At 39.9% G+C, this 20,165-nt stretch overlaps 1 protein-coding gene across 4 annotated transcripts in view; it reads right to left on the bottom strand.

The window, feature by feature from the left end:
* exoc6b (exocyst complex component 6B) overlaps positions 1-20,165 on the bottom strand; it is a 127,128-nt gene that overhangs the window by 25,097 nt on the left and 81,866 nt on the right. For all 4 annotated transcript variants that reach the window (XM_048183998.1, XM_048183999.1, XM_048184001.1 and 1 more), the window contains 2 exons: positions 10,713-10,854; positions 7,884-7,957 (listed from right to left, as the gene is read on the bottom strand). In XM_048183998.1, coding sequence (XP_048039955.1) covers positions 7,884-7,957; positions 10,713-10,854 — 216 coding nt within the window. The remainder of the gene's footprint in view (positions 1-7,883; positions 7,958-10,712; positions 10,855-20,165) is intronic.

Below are 20,165 nucleotides of genomic sequence, written 5' to 3'. Positions count from 1 at the left end.
TCTCATAAATCATGTTTTTTTTTTTTTTTTTTTTTTTATTGTGCATTCCAAGTAATATCAATCAAACTGCAGTTGGGCTGTTTTGATTAAGTATAACTCAAAAAAAAAAATACAGGTAACTTACAAAATTAAAGTTCATTGAAAGTATGTTTTTATATATATTAAAAGTTAGTTCCTTAGCAAAAGCAAACAACTTGTTTTTTGGTAAAAGCAGATAAATCCACATTTCATGTTTCAGAGTTAAACAAAACCAAGTAATTAAAATGCAAAAGGACAACCAAGGGTTCAGCATGTAAGACGTGTATGGTGTATAAGGAGTTGAGGAGTCGAAATTATAAATCCTCGATCACTTTTCATCAGCTTTGACGAAACTCTCCCCAGTTAGCGCGTCTTTTTGAAATGACTAGCAGCCTTGTCACCTGACCTGAATACTGCACGCTGATTAGTTAAAACTGACTTATCGGGTTGTGTTCACAAACAGCAAGGGTGCTTGATGGTACACTATATTGCCAAAAGTACTGGGACACCCCTCCAAATCATTGGATTCAGGTATTCCAATCACTTCCATGGCCACAGGTGTATAAAATCAAGCACCTAGGCATGCAGACGGCTTCTACAAACATCTGTGAAAGAATTGGTCGCTCTCAGGAGCTCAGTGAATTCAAGCGTGGTACCGTGATAGGTTGCCACCTGTGCAATAAGTCCATTCGTGAAATTTCCTCACTACTAAATATTCCACGGTCAACTGTTAGTGGTATAGTGGTAAAGTGGAAAGCAATTGGGAACAACAGCAACTCAGCCACGAAGTGGTAGGCCATGTAAAAAGAGAGCAGGGTCGGAGAATGCTGAGGCGCACAGTGCACAGCAGTCGCCAACTTTCTGCAGAGTCAATGGCTACAGACCTTCAAACTTCGTGTGGCCTTCAGATTAGTTCAAGAACAGTGCGTAGAGAGCTTCATGGAATGGCCAAGCAGTTGCATCCAAGCCTTACATCACTAAGTGCAATGCAAAGCGTTGGATGCAGTGATGTAAAGCACACCGCCACTGGACTCTAGAGGAGTGGAGACGTGTTCTCTGGATGAGAGAAGTGTGACAAATCACACTTCTCTGTCTGGCAATCCGATGGACGAGTCTGGGTTGCCAGGAGAACGGTACTTGCCTGACTGCATTATGCCAAGTGTAAAGTTTGGTGGAGGGGGGATTACGGTGTTTTTTTTTTTTCTTAGGGGTTGGGTTTGGCACCGTAGCTCCAGTGAAAGGAACTCTTAATGCTTCAGATAACCAAGACATTTTGGACAATTTCATGCTCCCAACATTGTGGGAACAGTTTGGGGATGGCCCCTACCTGTTCCAACATGACTGCACACCAGTGCACAAAGCAAGGTCAATAAAGACATGGATGAGCGAGTTTGGTGGGGAGGAACTTGACTGGCCTGCACAGACTCCTGACCTCAACCTGATAGAACACCTTTGGGATGAATTAGAGTGGAGACTGTGAGCCAGGCCTTCTCGCCAACATCACTGCCTGACCTCACAAATGCGCTTCTAGAAGAATGGTCAAAAATTATATATAAGTACATGTATATGTATATTAGGGGTGACCCTGAATAGTTGACGATTCGAATCTTCGATAGGAGGAGCCTGATTCGACTACCAATCTCACAGTCGAATCTTCGCAGAGGTGTTATGAGAAGAGATATGGGGGTGCTCAATATCTGATTTTACATAGACATACCGGTTCTTTCCCAATAGGTTAATATACAGCCTATTATGTTAATACCATAAATAAAAATGTGAAAAGAAAGAAGCTTTTAATAAATATTTTTAATGTGCGTGAATAAATCCAACCACCCCTGTTAAGTTTCACTTCCATGATCTGTGACCGACAGAGGAGCATCTTTGCGGCAGGGATTAAATCTTTAACAATGTCTTGGATAAAGTGTACAATTGGATGCACTTTGAAATGGTAAAATATGATCCAAAAAACGTATGATGCAAGTTGTGCCAACAGCTCATGTCCTAGAACTCAACAACGACAAACACTGCGGCGCGCTTCTGCCGGCCAACGAGCTGACTATAGCGCGCTATTTGAAAAGACTCAAACGGACACAGGCAGATCGCGTGAAAGACTGGATTTTTTTCTCTCAATCAGGTAGGGTAGCTACAAATGATTTCAAACTATTTTAGACGGATGTAATTTGATTTTTGAATGTTTAGCTAAAAAGACTGCCACTCCAGTTCAGCGTTTATTGTCTCTGCAGTTAAAAAGACAAAGTTGACAATTCTGGCTATACTTTCGTTATTTTAATAATTTCTTTAATTTTAATTTATTTATTGATCACTCTGGGTTATCTAATTTAATTATTTGTGGCTTGTGTTTTGAATATATGTTCCCCTGCACTTCAGGCATTTTGCAGTTTGACTCAATCATATTTCTGTTCTAATTCAATTCTGTAAATTAATGTTTGATAAAAAAATATATAATTTTTTTATTAAATTAATTAAATTTTTTGGTGCATCAATGTTGCGCTGTAGAGTTAAAGCTTGCTTGCACAGACAGTTTAGCCGATGTAATTTGATTTGCCGACATATGAAATGTATATCTGCAGTGTGGCTTTTCTGCAGTTATTTTTATATATATTTTAAGGTTTATTGATCCAAAATGTTTTTATTCGTTTTCTTCTATATCTTTGTGTGGTGTTCTGTACATCGTGGCTGTGAATGTTTATCCACATTGCCTTTCATTTGTTTAAAAAAAGATCAAATCATTGTCAGTTTCGTCTATCACTTGACAGGCAGTTTGGTCGGTTTATTAGAAAGACGTTTCTCTGTGCTGTGTGTGAAAGAAAATAAAAGTTGTCTTAAGCCGCGCCCGCGGGTAGGCTATAGGCCTTAGGCCTACTTCATTTTCCGTGTCCCACTCCATCTCGTGCACAGTTCAGCGCGCGGCCCTTTCAAAGTCCGTGCGCACTCTCTAGTGGACTGCTGTTTTTCAAGCTCAAATAACTTTTGGCGCTCTAGCAGTTAATAAACAAAACTGCATACGTCTGACGAGTCACGCAAGAACTGGGCTACTCCACAGCGGTTGCCGTCGCGTTTTGTCTAAAATAGTCCAAATATAGGCATACCCTAGTGATTCAGGATAAACCAAAACACGATTTGGAAGATAGATTCATTACATTAATAAATTAAAAAAAAAAAAAAAAAAAACTTACGTAGTGTACCTTTAAAGAAAAAAAATATACATAATGTATGTATAACGTCCAATCGCCTACACAAGTATGAACTACAGCTTAAAGTTTGAGAAGAACAAAATTTCTCATTTTGTTACGAGAAGTCTTTATAACTGAGGGAACATTCTCCAGATTCCCTTCTCTAGAGGAGGTTGCTGACTGAGAATTGGGAGCAAGCAGCAAATTTCCTTAAACCGCAGTGAACTCCTTTCAGAGGTGGGGGGGGTTCAAATTTCTGGCCCACCAACATGTCCCCGCCTTGCACCCTGTTGCCGGAACAACATTTTTTCACTATGGGTCACTAGCGGACTCTGAGTTTGTTTAGCGATTACCAAACACACACACACAAAAACATATGAATATAAACAGACTCCAAAATAACCCTGAGAGTATTAAATCATCGGATGGTGCCAGAACATTATAGGGATTACATTTCAATCATTTGTTTCTGTGCAAGCATCAAACCACGCTTAAACCAACATAACCAACATTGACAGCAAAATTTCACCTCAGAACACAGAGTTATCACAATCACAAGAGAAAAGTGATGTCAGAGACAAAGAAACAAGGGCATAGAGATAAAAGAAATCAAACACAGCTGCAGTTGGCTTGCTAGAACCGTATGGACACTAAGAAGGTGCCCTGAGGGTTTAGAAGGACGCAAGCATAAGCCTCTAGTGGTGTCACTGGTGTTAGGCTTTCACCGCCAAGGACTAAGAGAAAGGAATGGAAGGGGTTAGAGAGGGGAAAAGCATTTTACATTGAATCCTTTTAACAACGTTCCAGGAATTCTAGGATAATGCCTGTGGACAGGCCACAGGAATGCTTAGCAGCCTCATAGTTCCTAAATTCATGGGACGAGGAAAACGTTTCCCCGCCCTCTCTGCTCTTCTATGCAGTGCCCCAGAATGGATCATGAAATGTGGGCAAGAGAGACAGCACCGCAGGGGATGTAAATAATGTCTCTCATACCTTCAACCATCACCCTCTATGGCACAAATGGAGGCTGGAAGGAAGGGCTTTTATGCACCTGTACCAGAGCACCAAATTAATTTGAGCCCTGCAGGGTCCTGCACCATTCAGAACTGAAATTAGAATGACTTTGAAATTCAGTCAGTGAATTTGTAATGAATATGAATGTAGAATCACAATATCGAATTTTAATGTAAAATAGAATTCAAATGAAGTGAAATTGTTAACTAGAAACGCATTTTGTAAAGGCAATCTTTGAATGTTAGCATGACACACAGTCTTGTTTGAAAGATTTGTAAAAAAGAAATAAAATAAATAAAATAAAAAATCCTTTAAGTTTGACGTTTATAGATACATAGAAAAAAAAACAACAACACATAGATGAATAAATCAGACAGACAGACAGACAGATAAAGACAGACAAAAACCATATGCAGTTAACCATCAAATTAGTCAAATCTAGCCAAACTCTATTTAGACCACCCCTTCATATACTAAAAACAGTTCTGTAAAGCAATCAGGGCCTCCGCATCAACCAAAGCCTGGCTGCTGGCTCTTTCCACCCCCACCCCTTAGAGCTCAAAGGAATTTGGGAAGGCTGAAGATCCAGGGCAAGAGTTGAGGCATGCGGCAGCCCCGAGAACGTGCACTGCTGGGGGGCCAGCTTCACCACAGAGGCCAGCAGGCCTCCCACACCAAGGCCAGCCAAGGGTTCCCATCACCACAAACCTTCCCTAATATAATCTGCTAATATAAGACTCCTAAATATAGAACTACAGCCTGGATCATACCATTTATAATGCCTACTTCTGATTCCTCACCGTCTCATTTTTATCTGTTGTTTTTTTCTTGTAAAATCACTCTTCATAATTTGCTAAAAAGACTGGAAGGCAAGTCAAACACAGGCAGGTTTTATCTGTCTTTTGTCTTTCCTTTCACCTCTATATTCTTCACATTTTTAAACGTCAAATTACAGAAATTTACAATTTACACACAGTGATCGAGATTGACAATCGATTGTGTCCGAAGTCCAGTTCTTATTAAACTAAAGTGCTATCTTGCTCTTAGACCATAAAACCCCCATTTACATTTGTATAATAATGTGTATGAATGTAGCCAGGCATTCTTCGTGTGCTTATGCTATACGTTCATTTTGCATATAACAGAAGAACTATAAAAAATTCAGCCATGATATCAATGATAAAATTTCAGGTAGGCATTTTGGTTGAAGAAATGTAACTCTGCTTCATAACCAAACACAACCGTATTTAGCACTCCAAACAGGACTGTCAACCATATCTCCCTACTATGTGAATGTAGCTAAAGAGAACAGATTAACGCAATAACGAATGAGAACGTCTGAGAATTAAGTCGTTCGTCACGTCATCCTCCATCCATCCTCTTATTCCTCTCTGTCTAAAGCGCTTTGAAGCAGAATTTGGATGTCCTTCTTTTCTTTTTGTATTCTTGTCTTTTCAGATAGGAGAGTGAATCCAGGTTCCAGCCTCTCACCAAAACCCCTCCCAGAGCTTCCGGACCTTTTCGTTGTCTATCTCCAGAAGTATTGACCCACAGCCCCATCCCAGGACCCGGGAGACCGGGACACAAACAGGCCCTTCAGGTTGATTTATCGGGCGTATTCAAGGCCAGGCACGCAGGGGGACAGAACAGTTCTGACGTCTCTGATCACCAGAACAACCCCTTTAAAAAGCCACCTCGAGAGAAGACTGCACCTCTACCGACTTCGGATGCTATTGAAATTATAATAACAATAACAGTATTAATAATGAAAGATATCTTTGTAGAGTCATGCATCATGACAGCTCAAAAGCAAAACATGACATTAAAAAAAGCAAAATGGCTATTTTGTTCATTCTTTTCTTCAGCATCCTCTTTTCTCCTCTCTTAAAAAAAAAACAAAGCAAAACCACACAAGCGCCTTCATGGTGAAGTCAGGTTAAAAAAAAAAACTAAATGGAAAACAAGTGGCACTGCATCATGATGGCAGGCGGGACAAAACGGAATTGTTTTAGTGGAAGAAAGAGCTATCCGTCACTGTCTGTCAGCTCATTCATCCAGTACTCCCTGAGCATCCAGCCCATCCGTCATCCCCTCTCAGTCCCTGACACCCGCCCAGGTTGGCCACTTCGGCAACAAGGGAGGGGGTCCCAAATATGGACCCTTATACCCCCACTATTATGGTTTCCCATCCTTTCTAGATCTTGGAACTCAGAAACACACATAAGCTACATACTTCTTACCGGCCATTTTTTCAAACATTCATTTGATGTGTCCCAAAAAACTGTAGATATATTTATTGCAACTGATGCATGACCTGATACAATATATACATTTTTTCTTTTGAGGTTTTTGCCAAGTTTTTTTTTTAGACAGACAGTTGAGAGGAGAAATATATAATACAAATACAGAACTGTAATCGAAATTGAACTTGCATTTACCACATGAGCATCATTGTCTTACTAGAGATGGGGGAGGAAACTGGCTCATCAATAGAATGTGATTCTTTTAACAATTGTAAATCAATTCACAAAATTTAAGAATTGGTTTAGCTAATTTCAGTTAGATCCACAAAAACTAACTCAATCTCTTAGCTGTTGTTTGCAGTATGCAAGACATGAGCTGCCAACCAGGACTGTACATGAAAGCCACAATGTTGCAAAAGAACAACGTTCAACAAAGTATATTCCAAGATTTTGTTTGTATAAGAAAAACAATGGGGGAAAAGTGTTCTCATTTTTATGATAATACTTCCCTACAAAGGTAACAAGCAGTAACTAGACCAAAAAAAAAAATTTTTAGTGTGGATTTTGTAGTTATGGCAATCGGAGCATAGTTGAGCCAACCAATAATCATAAGAGATTTAGTCATAACTCTGACAAAATTTGCCTTTATATTACAGAATAAATCAAATCAATAATCATTTCTGGTAAAGGACTGAACACCCTGAATAAGAACTGAATACCCACAACATACAGGTACATGCTCTGTGTCTGAACTTGAAGTATGTGTGTTAACTACTAGGCTACGGCTCAACATTATATTGAACATTCAAATGAACTGCAGTAACAAAATCTATTCTGTGCAACCAAAGAACTATCGAAAAGTCCTCTAGACAAAAATAATTTGGATGAGTGAATAATCCCTTGGACTGTTGCCTTTCTGATTGCAAAATCACCTTGATGTTCTTCTCAGTGTGTTTCAGTTTGTGTTTTTCAAGCCAGTGCAATGGTACAGGCCAACGTTTCCTATCAGTGGTTCCAGTTCTGCAATGTTCAGTGTGCAGAGGTGCAAATGGGATAAGATGACCCGTAAAGAAACATCTTAAAAAAAAATCTAACCTTAAACCGAACAGGAGGAGGTCTAGAGGCCACCTCCGTACCACAATGGTAAATACAAAACCACCCAAAGGTGAATATCAGGCCAGGCCTTGAGACCACAGATATGAATACAAACACACACAGACTCACACATTGGAGGAAAGAAACCTTCAAACAAAACTAAGGCTAGTGTGGAGGTTTAGGGGGTTGGGTTTGACAGTATAGGGGAAAATAAGAGAAAGAAGGGGGGGATGTTGAGGGGTAAACAGGGAAAAACAGAAGAAAGGGGAAAGAAGAATGAAAGAAAAGAAAAAGGAGTGGAAAAAAAACAAAGACTTACTTGTCTCAAGTCGATGAAGGCGAGCAGCAGAGTGTCCCCCTGGAAGCCAGGCACCGGGCCGGCCCTGGCAAACCCTGTGGGAAAGAGAGAGGGATAAAGAGAGCAGGGAATTCGCCATGGAGCGGGAGATTGGCAGACGGATGACAGCCGGGACAAGGGGAGGACAGGGGGAGGTTCAGTGGGGGCGGGGGAGGTGAAATGGAAGGGGGCTTTGAAGGTTTTGGGGGTGCTGGCAGAGGGGGTGGAGGGTTGTTGGGTGGTTCAGAGCAGAGTCATGTCTCTGGGTCTGCCACCGGCTTTGTGCGGCCCATTCGAGGGAAAAAATCATCATCAAACTCTCATTAATTCTCCCCAACGTTGATCTGACAAGCCAGATAGAGGGACTGTGTGGGGATGAGGGGGCTGCCTTTACCCCGTAACCTGAAGCCTGACGCCGATTCCCATGAGGCCGCTCTCCCAGACCAGTGGTGTGGTACTTAGCGAAGGGGCCGACAACACTTGTGAAAAGCCAATGGGCTGGGGGTGTGTGGGGAGTGCAGGAGTTGTAGAGGTTTCTGAGGGCCATTGGACCTTTCTGTGCCTTTGGACGGGAACCCGTAAACAAGCGGCTTCACCATTCTGAAAAACGGAACATTTGACACGCGGAGACAAAACAAGCCGGGGCCAGAAGAAATCCCTTTCACCTCGTGATGCTGCGTGCCTTTCTTGCCTCTCACGCAAATTACACGCCTGCCATCTTTATTTCTGACCCCCGCAAACGCTGAGCCAGCGACTGCTTACCCTCATGCTTTTGTTGCCGCGTCTCAGTCCGAGAGATTGTCGATTTTGCGAACTTCCCCAATCGCCTTTTTACAGGAGAGAGACTTGCGGCAAAGGCGGCATGGTTTACGTGACGCGTGTCAGAGCACATCTCATCAAGATTCAAGAACAGGGACGTCTAGGCTTTCACCTAACTGCCACATACCAGCATAAAGCCCTGTTAGTGACTACGCTAAGAAACCTCTCGAGGGATAAGCAAGGAAAAGCTCTCAAGACCTTTATGCTCCCCAAAACCAGCTGAGCTGAACAGGAAGCAACTCTTGACACTCTCTGCCTTTGAATGTCCCATCACTCACTCCTGGTGTTGTACAGGTCAAAGAGGCAAAGCAGACACGAGAGAGGCCAATCTCAGTTTAACAGAGCCTCTTGCGGGCTCAAGACAATAATGCAGTGGTATGATGACTGATGATAACCTTTAATTGAAAAGTGATTAGCAAGCATTCTAGTATATAATATGACTATAATGTCAAATTGTCCATGAAAGTACCTAAATGCCCAGTTTCACTCAAAAATACCCAATCATAAAATAAGTTTATGAAATGCGACCAAACCATACTATTGTTAAATGAAACTCTGCTAAGATTGAAATAAACACTTTATATAGTCTTGTTAGACCCCTTCCTCAACTTTGAAGGCTACAACTGCCTTATACCCCTTCCATAACATGGGGTTCAATGTATCATTATATAACACCCCCTCCATTTAGGGGTACAACAGCTTGTCACTGGTGTACTACACTCAAGTAACTACACAAAGAAAGACATTTTTGTACTTACTTATCCCTTAAAGCAGTACTAGAGAAAATATTATTACTTTAAGGTACTAATGTGCATGTTTAAGGGGTACAAAGTTGTCCCTTTAAGGGTACTGCCCCAGTAACAAGCTGTTGTACCGCTAAAGGTACAATTATTGCACATTTTTTTCAGACAGTGAAGCCATCAAGAGCTTGTCCACACCTTCAACACTACACATCATGACTATGTTATGTCCTTCCTCCATTTAAAGCTATTTCCAGACTTCAATACATTCAAAATGCAGAGTACTCACCTGCACTTCACAGTTTACTCATATTCAACATTACAACATACTTTTGGGCCTGCTTATGATCAAGCTTTATACAAAGAAATATATTATCCGACCCTTCTGAATCTCTCTTAAACTGATCCTCATCGTTTCCTCTCTTCATCGTGCCCTCACATCTCCCTCCCTCTCTATCCCACAGCGCAGACACATCCAAACTGTTGATAGATTGAACCACAAACATATCATCTGTGCATTCAAGTGGTTACATTTTTAAGAAGTTATTTTAGTTTTGTATTATTTCCTAAGACCCAACTTTGAAAAAATTTAAACACGGTGACCTCATTCACCAAGACTCGGAATGAGTGTGTGAGTACATGGGGGAAAATTTCTTATTACTTGAGTGGCATTTTGATTAAAGCTCAGTTTTGTGGTTTAAAGCATACAAATAAACAGGGGATCATCTAAATCAACAGGATGTGGTCTCTAAAAATGAAAGTAATCACATGGTACTTATCAGGCTGCTTCGTAAACCAAAGCAAACCACAAGAAAAGAGTGGCATACAGTGTAACTGATGTGACCGTTTTAAGACTGGGGTCATTTTCCTCTCTCTGACTTTGACCTACATGTGATAACGTGCTCTGGCTGAGGATCATGGGAAATCCATTAAACATAAGGGGTTAGGCGTTCAAAGGCAGTTTTAGCTGTGGTCACACACAAAGCTGTGAGGAGAGATGAGCCAAGTGACGAATCTCGGATACTGGCCAAAAATACATAATTTTCTCTTCTCACCTTTTACTCTAACTTTCAGCTTAGATGGGTGTCAAATAAGAAATTAGTTACAGTAGACATAGCATTGTGGTTTAATTAAGAGTCTCCAGTATGATTCAGGAAATTTTAAATTGGGCCACACCAGGAGCACAAGCACAATCATGCAATCAGGTTTAAAGAGGCTTATGAATGTTCACTGAGCGTTTGCTCACACTTACTCTCACACTCTTTGACGTCCACGTTAAACTGCTGCAGGGCTCCCATAGACACTTGCCTGACATCAGCCTCCAACAGCAGCTGCAGCAGTGAGGTGGAAAGGTGTTTACAGGCTGACATACATGCTGTCTGAGCCACCTTCCCCTAGAGAAAGAAGGACAGATGAGTGAGAAAATGTGAGGTTCATATACTGAGTATCTTTCACATAGTATAACCCTCTCCAGTAGGTAGTAAAACTATAGACATTTATTTGAATTGTTTACATGTTTTTCCCCTCATTTTTATCCCCGTCCAACTGAATATCATCCAATACTCCTTCCATTCTCTCGATTGTCAGGATCTACTGCATTCTGGTCTCTAATGTAGTCTCCATGAGCACACACAAGAAACACTTGTTTGTATCTACAACAACAAAAGTCAATGCTTACATGCAATCTCATAAACATAAAGAGGGGAGCTTAGCAGCACTCTGGTGTATATATATACCGGGAGAACCACAGTGCTCTTTAAACATCAACACACGTTCACCGTCACACACGCAGATACACACACACAATTCAAGCTCCAAGCCAAAAACCTCAAATATGCCCTTGTCTGCCGTCCAGCGCCTTCCTGACAATCAGGCTAATACTTCAGGGGAGATCCAAAGCTATTAATATGACACTAAACCTGAAAGAAAACAGCAGACTGGAGGGCCAAGAGTCTATGTGGGATTTTTATCTGATGGGGTCAAAAAATAAAAACAAAACACCATTATACAAGAGGACTTCCTGCACATTGGAAACACTTGGGCAATAAATCTAGTGAAATGAGGGATGAATACACAGTAAATCCAAATAAGAGAGAATGAGAGGTCTTTTTTTATCCCATTTCTGTCCATGTGAGATGGGTAGAGAATGGAAGGAAAAACAGACACCAAGACAATGCCTTCTTTGCTTCAGAGTCATCTCACCCTTTCCTCCTTTTCCTTTGTCTCTCTCCATCTCCCATGGAAATTCCACTGTAGACACTTCTTAAATTAGAAGCCACTAGCATTAACTAACTAACTCAACTGCACTTTTCTGAGCCACATCTATCCAACTATTCCAAGGCTGTTTTGCACTTGTGCTATCTTTCTTTTCAAAATTAATGGCACTTGGCTATATACAGATATCTAATGCAATGAACTCCATAGAGATTTATGAGTGTCTTAAAGGGTTAGTTCACCACAAAATGAAAATTCTGTCATTAATTACTCGCCCTCACGTTGTTCCACACCCGTAAGTCTTTCGTTCATCTTCGGAAGACAAATGAAGATATTTTTGATGACAGAATGCTGTCAGATTTCCTTCCATTTACTGCCTTTGTAACTTCCATTTTGACGCTTCAAAGAGATCAGGAAGCTCGAAGGGTTTAGTCCAGATTTTCTAAAGAGAATCGATCACTTGTTATGATGAAAATATTTAATTTAGGCCTTTACTCGCATATAAACATTGATCAGAAGCTCAACCTAACTTGAATAACGCAAAAGAGCAAACCTCCTCTGGAAGCTCAAACATGCTGCATAACCAATATGGTTCATTCTCGTGTGTTACACAGCACATTTGAGCTTCTGGAAGAGGTTTGACCTTATGCGTTATTCAGGTTAGGTTGAGCTTCTGCTTATGTTCATTATTCAGGCCAGTAGCCATATCACCCTGTAGCCCAAGACTGGTTGCCCACTGAAGCTGCAGGGCTGAGCCTGGTTAGTACCTGGATGGGAGACCTCCTGGGAAAACCAGGTAGATGCTCGAAGAGGTGTTAGTGAGGCAAGCAGGGGGTGCTCACCCTGTGGTCTGTGTGGGTCCTAATGCCCCAGTATAGTGATGGGGACACTATACTGTCAAAAAAAGCACCATCCTTTGGATGAGATGTTAAACAGAGGTCCTGACTCTCTGTGGTCATCTTTCGAACAGAGTAGGTGTGTAACCCAGCATCCTGGCCAAATTTGCCCATTGGCCTCTGTCCATCATGGCCTCCTACTCATCCCCATATACTGATTGGCCTTATCACTCCGTCTCCTCTCCACCAATAAGCTGCTGTGTGGTGGGCGTTCTGTGTGGTGGGCGTATTATTATGTCGCTGATCAATGTTTACATGCAAATAAAAGCCAAAATGAAATCCGTTCATCATAAGCGACTAAACTGCAAATCTGGACTAAACTGCTCAATTCATATGAATTAGTTTTCTGATCTCTTTATGAAGTTTTTGAAGCAGCAAAGTGGAAGTTACAAAGGCAGTCAATGGAAGGAAATATTACAGCATTCTGTCATCAAAAAGATCTTCATTTGTCTTCCGAAGATGAACAAAAGTCTTACAGCTGTGGAACGACATAAGGGTGAGTAATTAATGACAGAATTTTGGGGTGAACTAACCCTTACTAAATACTAATAAGTTTCTAAATACTTTTCGGGGTCACTGTATGTTGTGAGCACAAGAGCTAACTGCAGCAGTACAGCCGCGACATAAGGTTGTTCTTACAGAATCAGACGGCAAGGACTGGGGAGGGTTGGTCTTGGGAACCCACAACATCAGTTGGCCATATGGCTGTGAACTTCACTTAGCCAAAAGCTTCTTTGTACACATTCATATAAAGTATAATGTGTATACACGCACCTGACTGACAAAGACTTGAATGTTTCAGGTCAGGTGGGGTCAACAGGAAAAGCTCTCCCCTCCACTCTCACTCCTAAAAGAGGAGGATGGAGGCATGTGATTGTGTCCTGTGTGGGGTCAGGCCCCATGTGAAATTGCTATAATGCACCTCCACCAGCTTCTGAAATACCTATGGACTATGTGTTAATCTATAGTTGACATGGATATAATGAGTAGAAAACCGTTTTTGTGCATTCAACGTGATGCTTAAATAGTGTAGCACAACTACAAATATGCACACACATTGCAGTCATATTTAGTCAGCCACTAATCAGACTGAAGCACTAACTAGGTGATTATAGATGATTAGAGTGCATGCACTGCACTGCAGTGATTAAAAAATAAACACACTTGTTTTCCGGACTCCTGTCTCTGTATGTTTAATAGCCATAATAAATCACAGAGGCCAAAGTAGTAAGGGTTGTTTCTGTTCTTCATGGTGGAATGAAAAGACACACGGGTACCTGTCTCCTACTGGGGACATTCTAATCACTCACAAGTCATTTGGTCTGATTGGAGTGAGGCGTTTGTAAATGTGGTGAGCTTAGATTTTTTTTTGCAACAAATAGAGTCATAAGCAAGGATTGCACCATCTGGGCAGGGGTAAATAGATTCTCTATTTTCTTATATTGCTATATCTGTATTCATTTTTGCGTGCATTCATATTTTCTGCTGCTCAATTGAAGCAGCATAAAACTTTTGAAACCCACATTTCTTATTGGACAAAAACAAAGAAATCACATGAGAATGAAACTGATTGATTTATATTTATAATTTAGTTTTCATCCAAAGCAACATAGCACCTATTTGAAAATTTGTTTAGACGTTTTCGGAGATGTGAGCTCCAGGTCGTCAGAGGCCATTCAGCGCTCATGTACCCAGCCGAGAACAGCTTTATCTCGGCCAGTCCTTCGGGAATTTGCCACTGGCTCTTATGTAGATGGTGGTTAAACATGAGATATAATACGTTTTGTGTATATCAAACTGGCAATCTTTGGTCTTATTAATCTTTTATACTTGTTCCAGAGCAAATCAATTTGGCTTAAGGGAAATATTAAGTTTCATAACCTTATATTTATTTTGAACATAATTCGTGTACTAACTAGAGCACTGCTTTTGTACATTTGACTGAACTGATTGCTTGTGTTTGCAGTATTTCCTATTGTACTTACACTGTTATGGCTATTGTTGTTAATTTAAATATTACTATTCAATAAATATTTTATATACAGGTGCATCTCAATAAATTAGAATATCATGAAAGTTTTTTTTTTTTTTGTAATTTAATTAAAAAAGTAAAACTTAAATATATCCTAGATTTATTAGACAAATAAAAATATTTCCAGACTTTTTTGTTTTCATTTTGATGATTATAGCTTGCTGCTCATCAAAATAAAAAAAAATCAGTATCTCAAATTATTAGAATATTTCATTTCAAGTTTTATTACATTACCATTCTCAGGGTATAAATACTGGGTTTAGGTCAGTAATCCCAACAGCAGTCATGGGGAAGTCTGCTGACTTGGCAGTTGTCCAGAAGACGATCATCAAGACCCTCTGACATTTCTGTTTAAAATAATTTTTTTTATTGATCATATGAAGTATTCTAATTTATTGAGTGAATTGGTGGGTTTTAGGTTAAATGTGAGCCAAAATCATCATAATTAAAAGAACCAAAGACTTAAAGTACTTCAGTCTGTGTGCACTGAATTTATTTAATACACGAGTTCCACAATTTGAGTTGAATTACTGAAATAAATGAACTTTTCCACAACATTCTAATTTATTGAGATGCACCTGTAAATAAAATGCCGTATTTGGTATTGAGAAAGGCTCCGTTAGTGATTTTGACTTCAGTGAAAGTTACATTAATACGTCATTAGATGGCGGCACATGAAGCGACTTGGCATTCCTTAACTGCTAGTTCTAAATTGACGTTTTAGAGTTAGTAACGGAGGCTTGGTCACATTTGTTAAACTGTCACCTTGAGATCTGAATCTTTGGCGGTTCCTCACAAAAGAGTTTTTAAAGACACTCCGTTGTTGTTTCTATTTACACACTTGTGCCTTTGAACTGTTGTATGAATGCATTATCACACTCTTAGCCATGCAATATGGCTCTATATCATATTACAGCCGTGCTGATATAGAGGGATACTGCACGGCTAGTCATGTGATACTGCTTATATATTATGCAAGACTAAAACAGGAAAACAAGTAGAGATACCACTCCAAATTTCAACTGAGAACTCCAAAGCATGTGCAGAAGAGTGGAAACACTCACAGACAGGCTTGGTCTCTTGTGTTTTGTTTAAATTGTTATGGTTACACACACACAGTAGTGGCCAAAAGTGATGTCCGGAAGGTATATTTGTACAATATTTGCTTTTAATAACTTTTCAGGTTCAATTAACCAATCAAAACATGAGAATGATATATTGGGAAGAAGAATAGACTTAAGGTTAAGGTATTAAAATGACAAAATTATTTAGCAAGAAAGGCAAACTCCAGCATATAATGGAATATGGGTTATATAGTATTATGCAAAAAAAAAAAAAAAAGCATGGAAAAACAAAAAGTTCACAGAAAATATAGTACAACCCGAATTCCGGAAAAGTTGGGACTTTTTTTAAATTTGAATAAAATTAAAACTAAAAGACTTTCAAATCACATGAGCCAATATTTTATTCACATAGATAAATGTTTAAACTGAGAAATTTTACAATTTTATGCACAAAATGAACATTTCAAATTTGATGCCTGCTACAGATCTCAAAATAGTTGGGACGGGGGCATGTTTACCATGGTGTAGCATCTCCTCTTCTTTTCAAAACAGTTTGAAGATGTCTGGGCATTGAGATTTTGAGTTTCTGGAGTTTTGGCGTTGGAATTAGGGTCCCATTCTTGCCTGATATAGGTTTCCAGCTGCTGAAGAGTTCGTGGTCGTATTTTTCATTTAATGATGCGCCAAATGTTCTATATAGATGAAAGATCTGGACTGCAGCACCCGGACTCTTCTACGACGAAGCCGTGCTGTTGTAATAGCTGCAAGTATGTGGTTTTGCATTGTCCTGCTGAAATACACAAGGCCTTCCCTGAAATAGATGTCATCTGGAAACCTTTATATACCTTTCAGCATTCATGGTGCCTTCCAAAACATGCAAGCTGCCCATACTGTATGCACTTATGCACCCCCATATCATCAGAGATGCTGGCTTTTGAACTAAACGCTAATAACACGCTGGAAGGTCTCCCTCCTCTTTAGCCCGAAGGACATGGCGTCCGTGATTTCCAACAAGAATGTCAAATTTGGACTCGTCTGAACATAGAAAAACGTTCCACTCTGAAACAGTCCATTTTAAATGAGCCCACAGGACACAACGGTGTTCTGAACCATGTTCACATATGGCTTCCTTTTTGCATGATAGAGCTTATGCTCATGTATCAATATTTTCTTACACCCCTATTGATTACAGCAGCCATTTTCCTGGGTATTGACTAACTTTGCACGTGCCATGCTTAACTTCATTCCATTCCTCTAAATTCTTCTTAAAGCAGAGGTTCATTGGAAGACCTGCATGACTACTGAAGACTAAAAGGAATTTGTTGCATTCGTTGTGTTTTTGGGACTGTATCATGTCGGAAAAAACACATTTGCTCTCCAAACAGGTCCTCCATACTTTGCTACATTATGTTCAGCAGTATTCCCAAGTACTGGTCCATTCTCAAAGTGCCAGCAACTTTGTAGATCCTTCCAACACCTGTTGCAGACATGCATCCCCATTATCATTATGTTTCCCGCATGCATTTAGCAAAACACTCCAGCTGTCGCCTTTGAAAACATCCGACACCATACAATGTTAGGTTGTTAAATTTTGACTTGTCGGACTGCAGAACACGGCTCCAATCTTCCATTCTCCAATCCTTCTATTCTTTGGCAAATAAAAGGTGCAGTTGATAAAACTAATAAAATCCAGCCTCTTGTAGCTGTTGGCTTACAGTTCAAGATGAAATTGGAGGTTCCTCACAATTGCACATCTCATCCAGGTCTTCAGAAGCTGTTTTGAGGTGGTCCCACATTCCTATGTTTTTCATCCTTGTGTCAAAATGCTCACTAGTCTTCCCTGACCAGCCACAACACTTTACAATCTGCATGGTAGTGGTCTCACTGTACTTTGAAATAATTCGGTGGACATTGTGACCATTCACATCAGGCACATGAGCAATCTGATATAACAGCTCACTTTCAGTAGTTATTTAATCTATGGTTCGTAACATTTCTTAGAGATTTCTGCTCGTTGTAAATCAGATAAAGATAAATTAGCACAGTACCAGTACGTAATGAGAGAGATTGCATGTGTGAATTAGTCATACCGTCTCTCTATTAATTGTGTAGCTGTAGGTTGTAAATAGTTCCTTTAAAGTAGAAAAATATATGCTATAATAACTTTTGAGTTTCTAAGCCACTTTAGTCTTAAATCACAGGACAGCAGTGACAACTAGTTTCTGCGTTCCTCTCTATCATCGATCGATCATCACGTTTTGCGCAGCTACTGTTTGTATGAGTGTTCGTGCCACAATGCAGCTGCGCAAGCACGGTAGCTCGATATAATAATACACATCCGATGTCTAAAATCAACTTGAATGTCCACACTGGCAAACCTTATAACAAACACAACTGAAAGTTTAGTGAAGACGCAAGGCTCACCATGGTTACACACACAGTAGTATGTTTTTAAGGGGGAAGTATTAACACGATTAAAAAAAATGAAATAACTGACATGGGAAAATTACGTCAGTTAGAGGCCCTAAATTTCAGTTTCGATTACTTTTCGATTAATTGTCCAGCCCTAAAACAGACTGACCAAATTTTAACAATATCCTCCTTGGTTGCAGAGGACAGCCCCTTTCATTTGGCCATTTTCACTAAAACCCACAAAATCAATACATGTATAGTTGAATCCCGGCTTCAACCATACATGTATAAATCTGAACAGATTAGCTACTTTCAACACTTAAACGCTGGAGCCTTCATTCAAAGATGTGTGTGTTTAGGGCCTGATTTAAACAGTTCTGCTTCATGTGACACACCCCTCTCACAGTAGCACATTTGTTTTACAGTTCAGGGCTGGGGGATGTTAACAATTAGCTCAGGGGCTCAAAAGAGGGAGCACAAATCAAAAAAGGGAAGAAAGTAGGAAAGGGTGAAATGAGTGAACAGTTAGAGGCCGCTTGCACTCCAACTCTACAGTCTCCAGTTAATTAAACAAAGGCTCATCAAAGCCCTCATTAAAAACTACTCAACAGCAATTGGCTGTCAAAATAAACAGAACACACGGTATAGTGAGACAGAAAGAGAAACAATAATAAAGCAAGAAAGAGAGATCAAGAGGAGGAAGAATACAAGAACAAGGGGTTCTGGACACTGGGCCAAGGATTGATTTCTTAATAATAATAATAATAATAATAATAAGTTTGAAACGTCACAACACTTCTACAAACAACCCCAACACGCACCACATGCGGAGGACCCCTAAGAAAACGCAGCATGGAGTGTGTAGGCTCTCTCAATGCACTCATATTTCAAACGCGCCTGCTTATTTATGCAACACACACGATCCCTGTTTGTAAAAAACAATGAATGTACACTCACGACATCCTAACAAGAAGCAGAGACTATCGCTCGAGGAGAACCGATGCCTGTCTGCACTGATTACGCTCTGTTCGGAGGAAGGGTGATAATGTGTGTTGAACTTCCCGACACCATGCTGTACTGTTCCAGCATTTCACAAACACAAAGGGAAAACAAAGACAGCAGCCAATAAGTTTGGAGCTCAAATCAGGTTTTAAGTAAATAATGACAAATTGTGTTCCCCTTAAAAGGTGCTTGATGATATTGATATGGAAGGCCTTTCTGTTACCTCAGGGTTTCCACAGCTACAGTACAGAGGGCCAGGAAGCAAATCAGAAATCCAACACACTTTTTAACACCTTGCTTTGCAAATGAATAAAGAGCTGTTGTAAAGGTTTTAATAAAAGCTAAGTAAAATTTTCAGAAAAATGGATGATACTATGTGTGATCAAAACAGCAACAACAATTGTGTCTCCCACTTTTCGGAAGGTTTTTCAAAGATTACTTGCTTGATTAAAATCCCTCATTCACACTAGACACATTTTTATTCATCAAGTATTTTTACACACATTTTGGAATATGGCATTAAAAATGCTGGATGGGAACACTAAATGATAATTACTTTTTCAAAATTTGCATTAAAACATTATTTGAGGTGGATAAATGTTTTATTCTGCATGAAGACATGAGATTTTGTTTACTTGAACAGATGATATGAAACGGCTGCTTTATATGGATTGTTTTTGCAATATTTAAAATTAAATTTAATAAAATTAAAGGATTAGTTCACTTCTGAATTAAAATTTCCTGATAATTTACTCACCCCCATGTCATCCAAGATGTTCACGTCTTTCCTTCTTCAGTGGAAAAGAAATTAAGGTTTTTGAGGAAAACATTCCAGGACGTAATCACGTTAGAAAGGAAAGACGGTAAGTACCCATCCAGTGTCTACAAAGCGAACGTGCAAAGATTAAGCCAAATGCCCTTTACAAAAAAAAAAAAAAACATTAAAACAATGATATCAGACTATTTTTAAGTTGGAGGAGAAAAAGAGATGGAGTTTTTCGCCCTACCGCGGTACTTCCACCTTTTCACCTTTCAACATAATCCATGGCGCATCACAGAGCAGTGCAAGACAAGCATTTGTGGTT

Source organism: Megalobrama amblycephala, linkage group LG3 (genome assembly GCF_018812025.1).
Source record: "Megalobrama amblycephala isolate DHTTF-2021 linkage group LG3, ASM1881202v1, whole genome shotgun sequence".
Taxonomy (NCBI): Eukaryota; Metazoa; Chordata; class Actinopteri; order Cypriniformes; family Xenocyprididae; genus Megalobrama; species Megalobrama amblycephala.
This window is presented reverse-complemented; position numbering and strand designations above follow the sequence as displayed.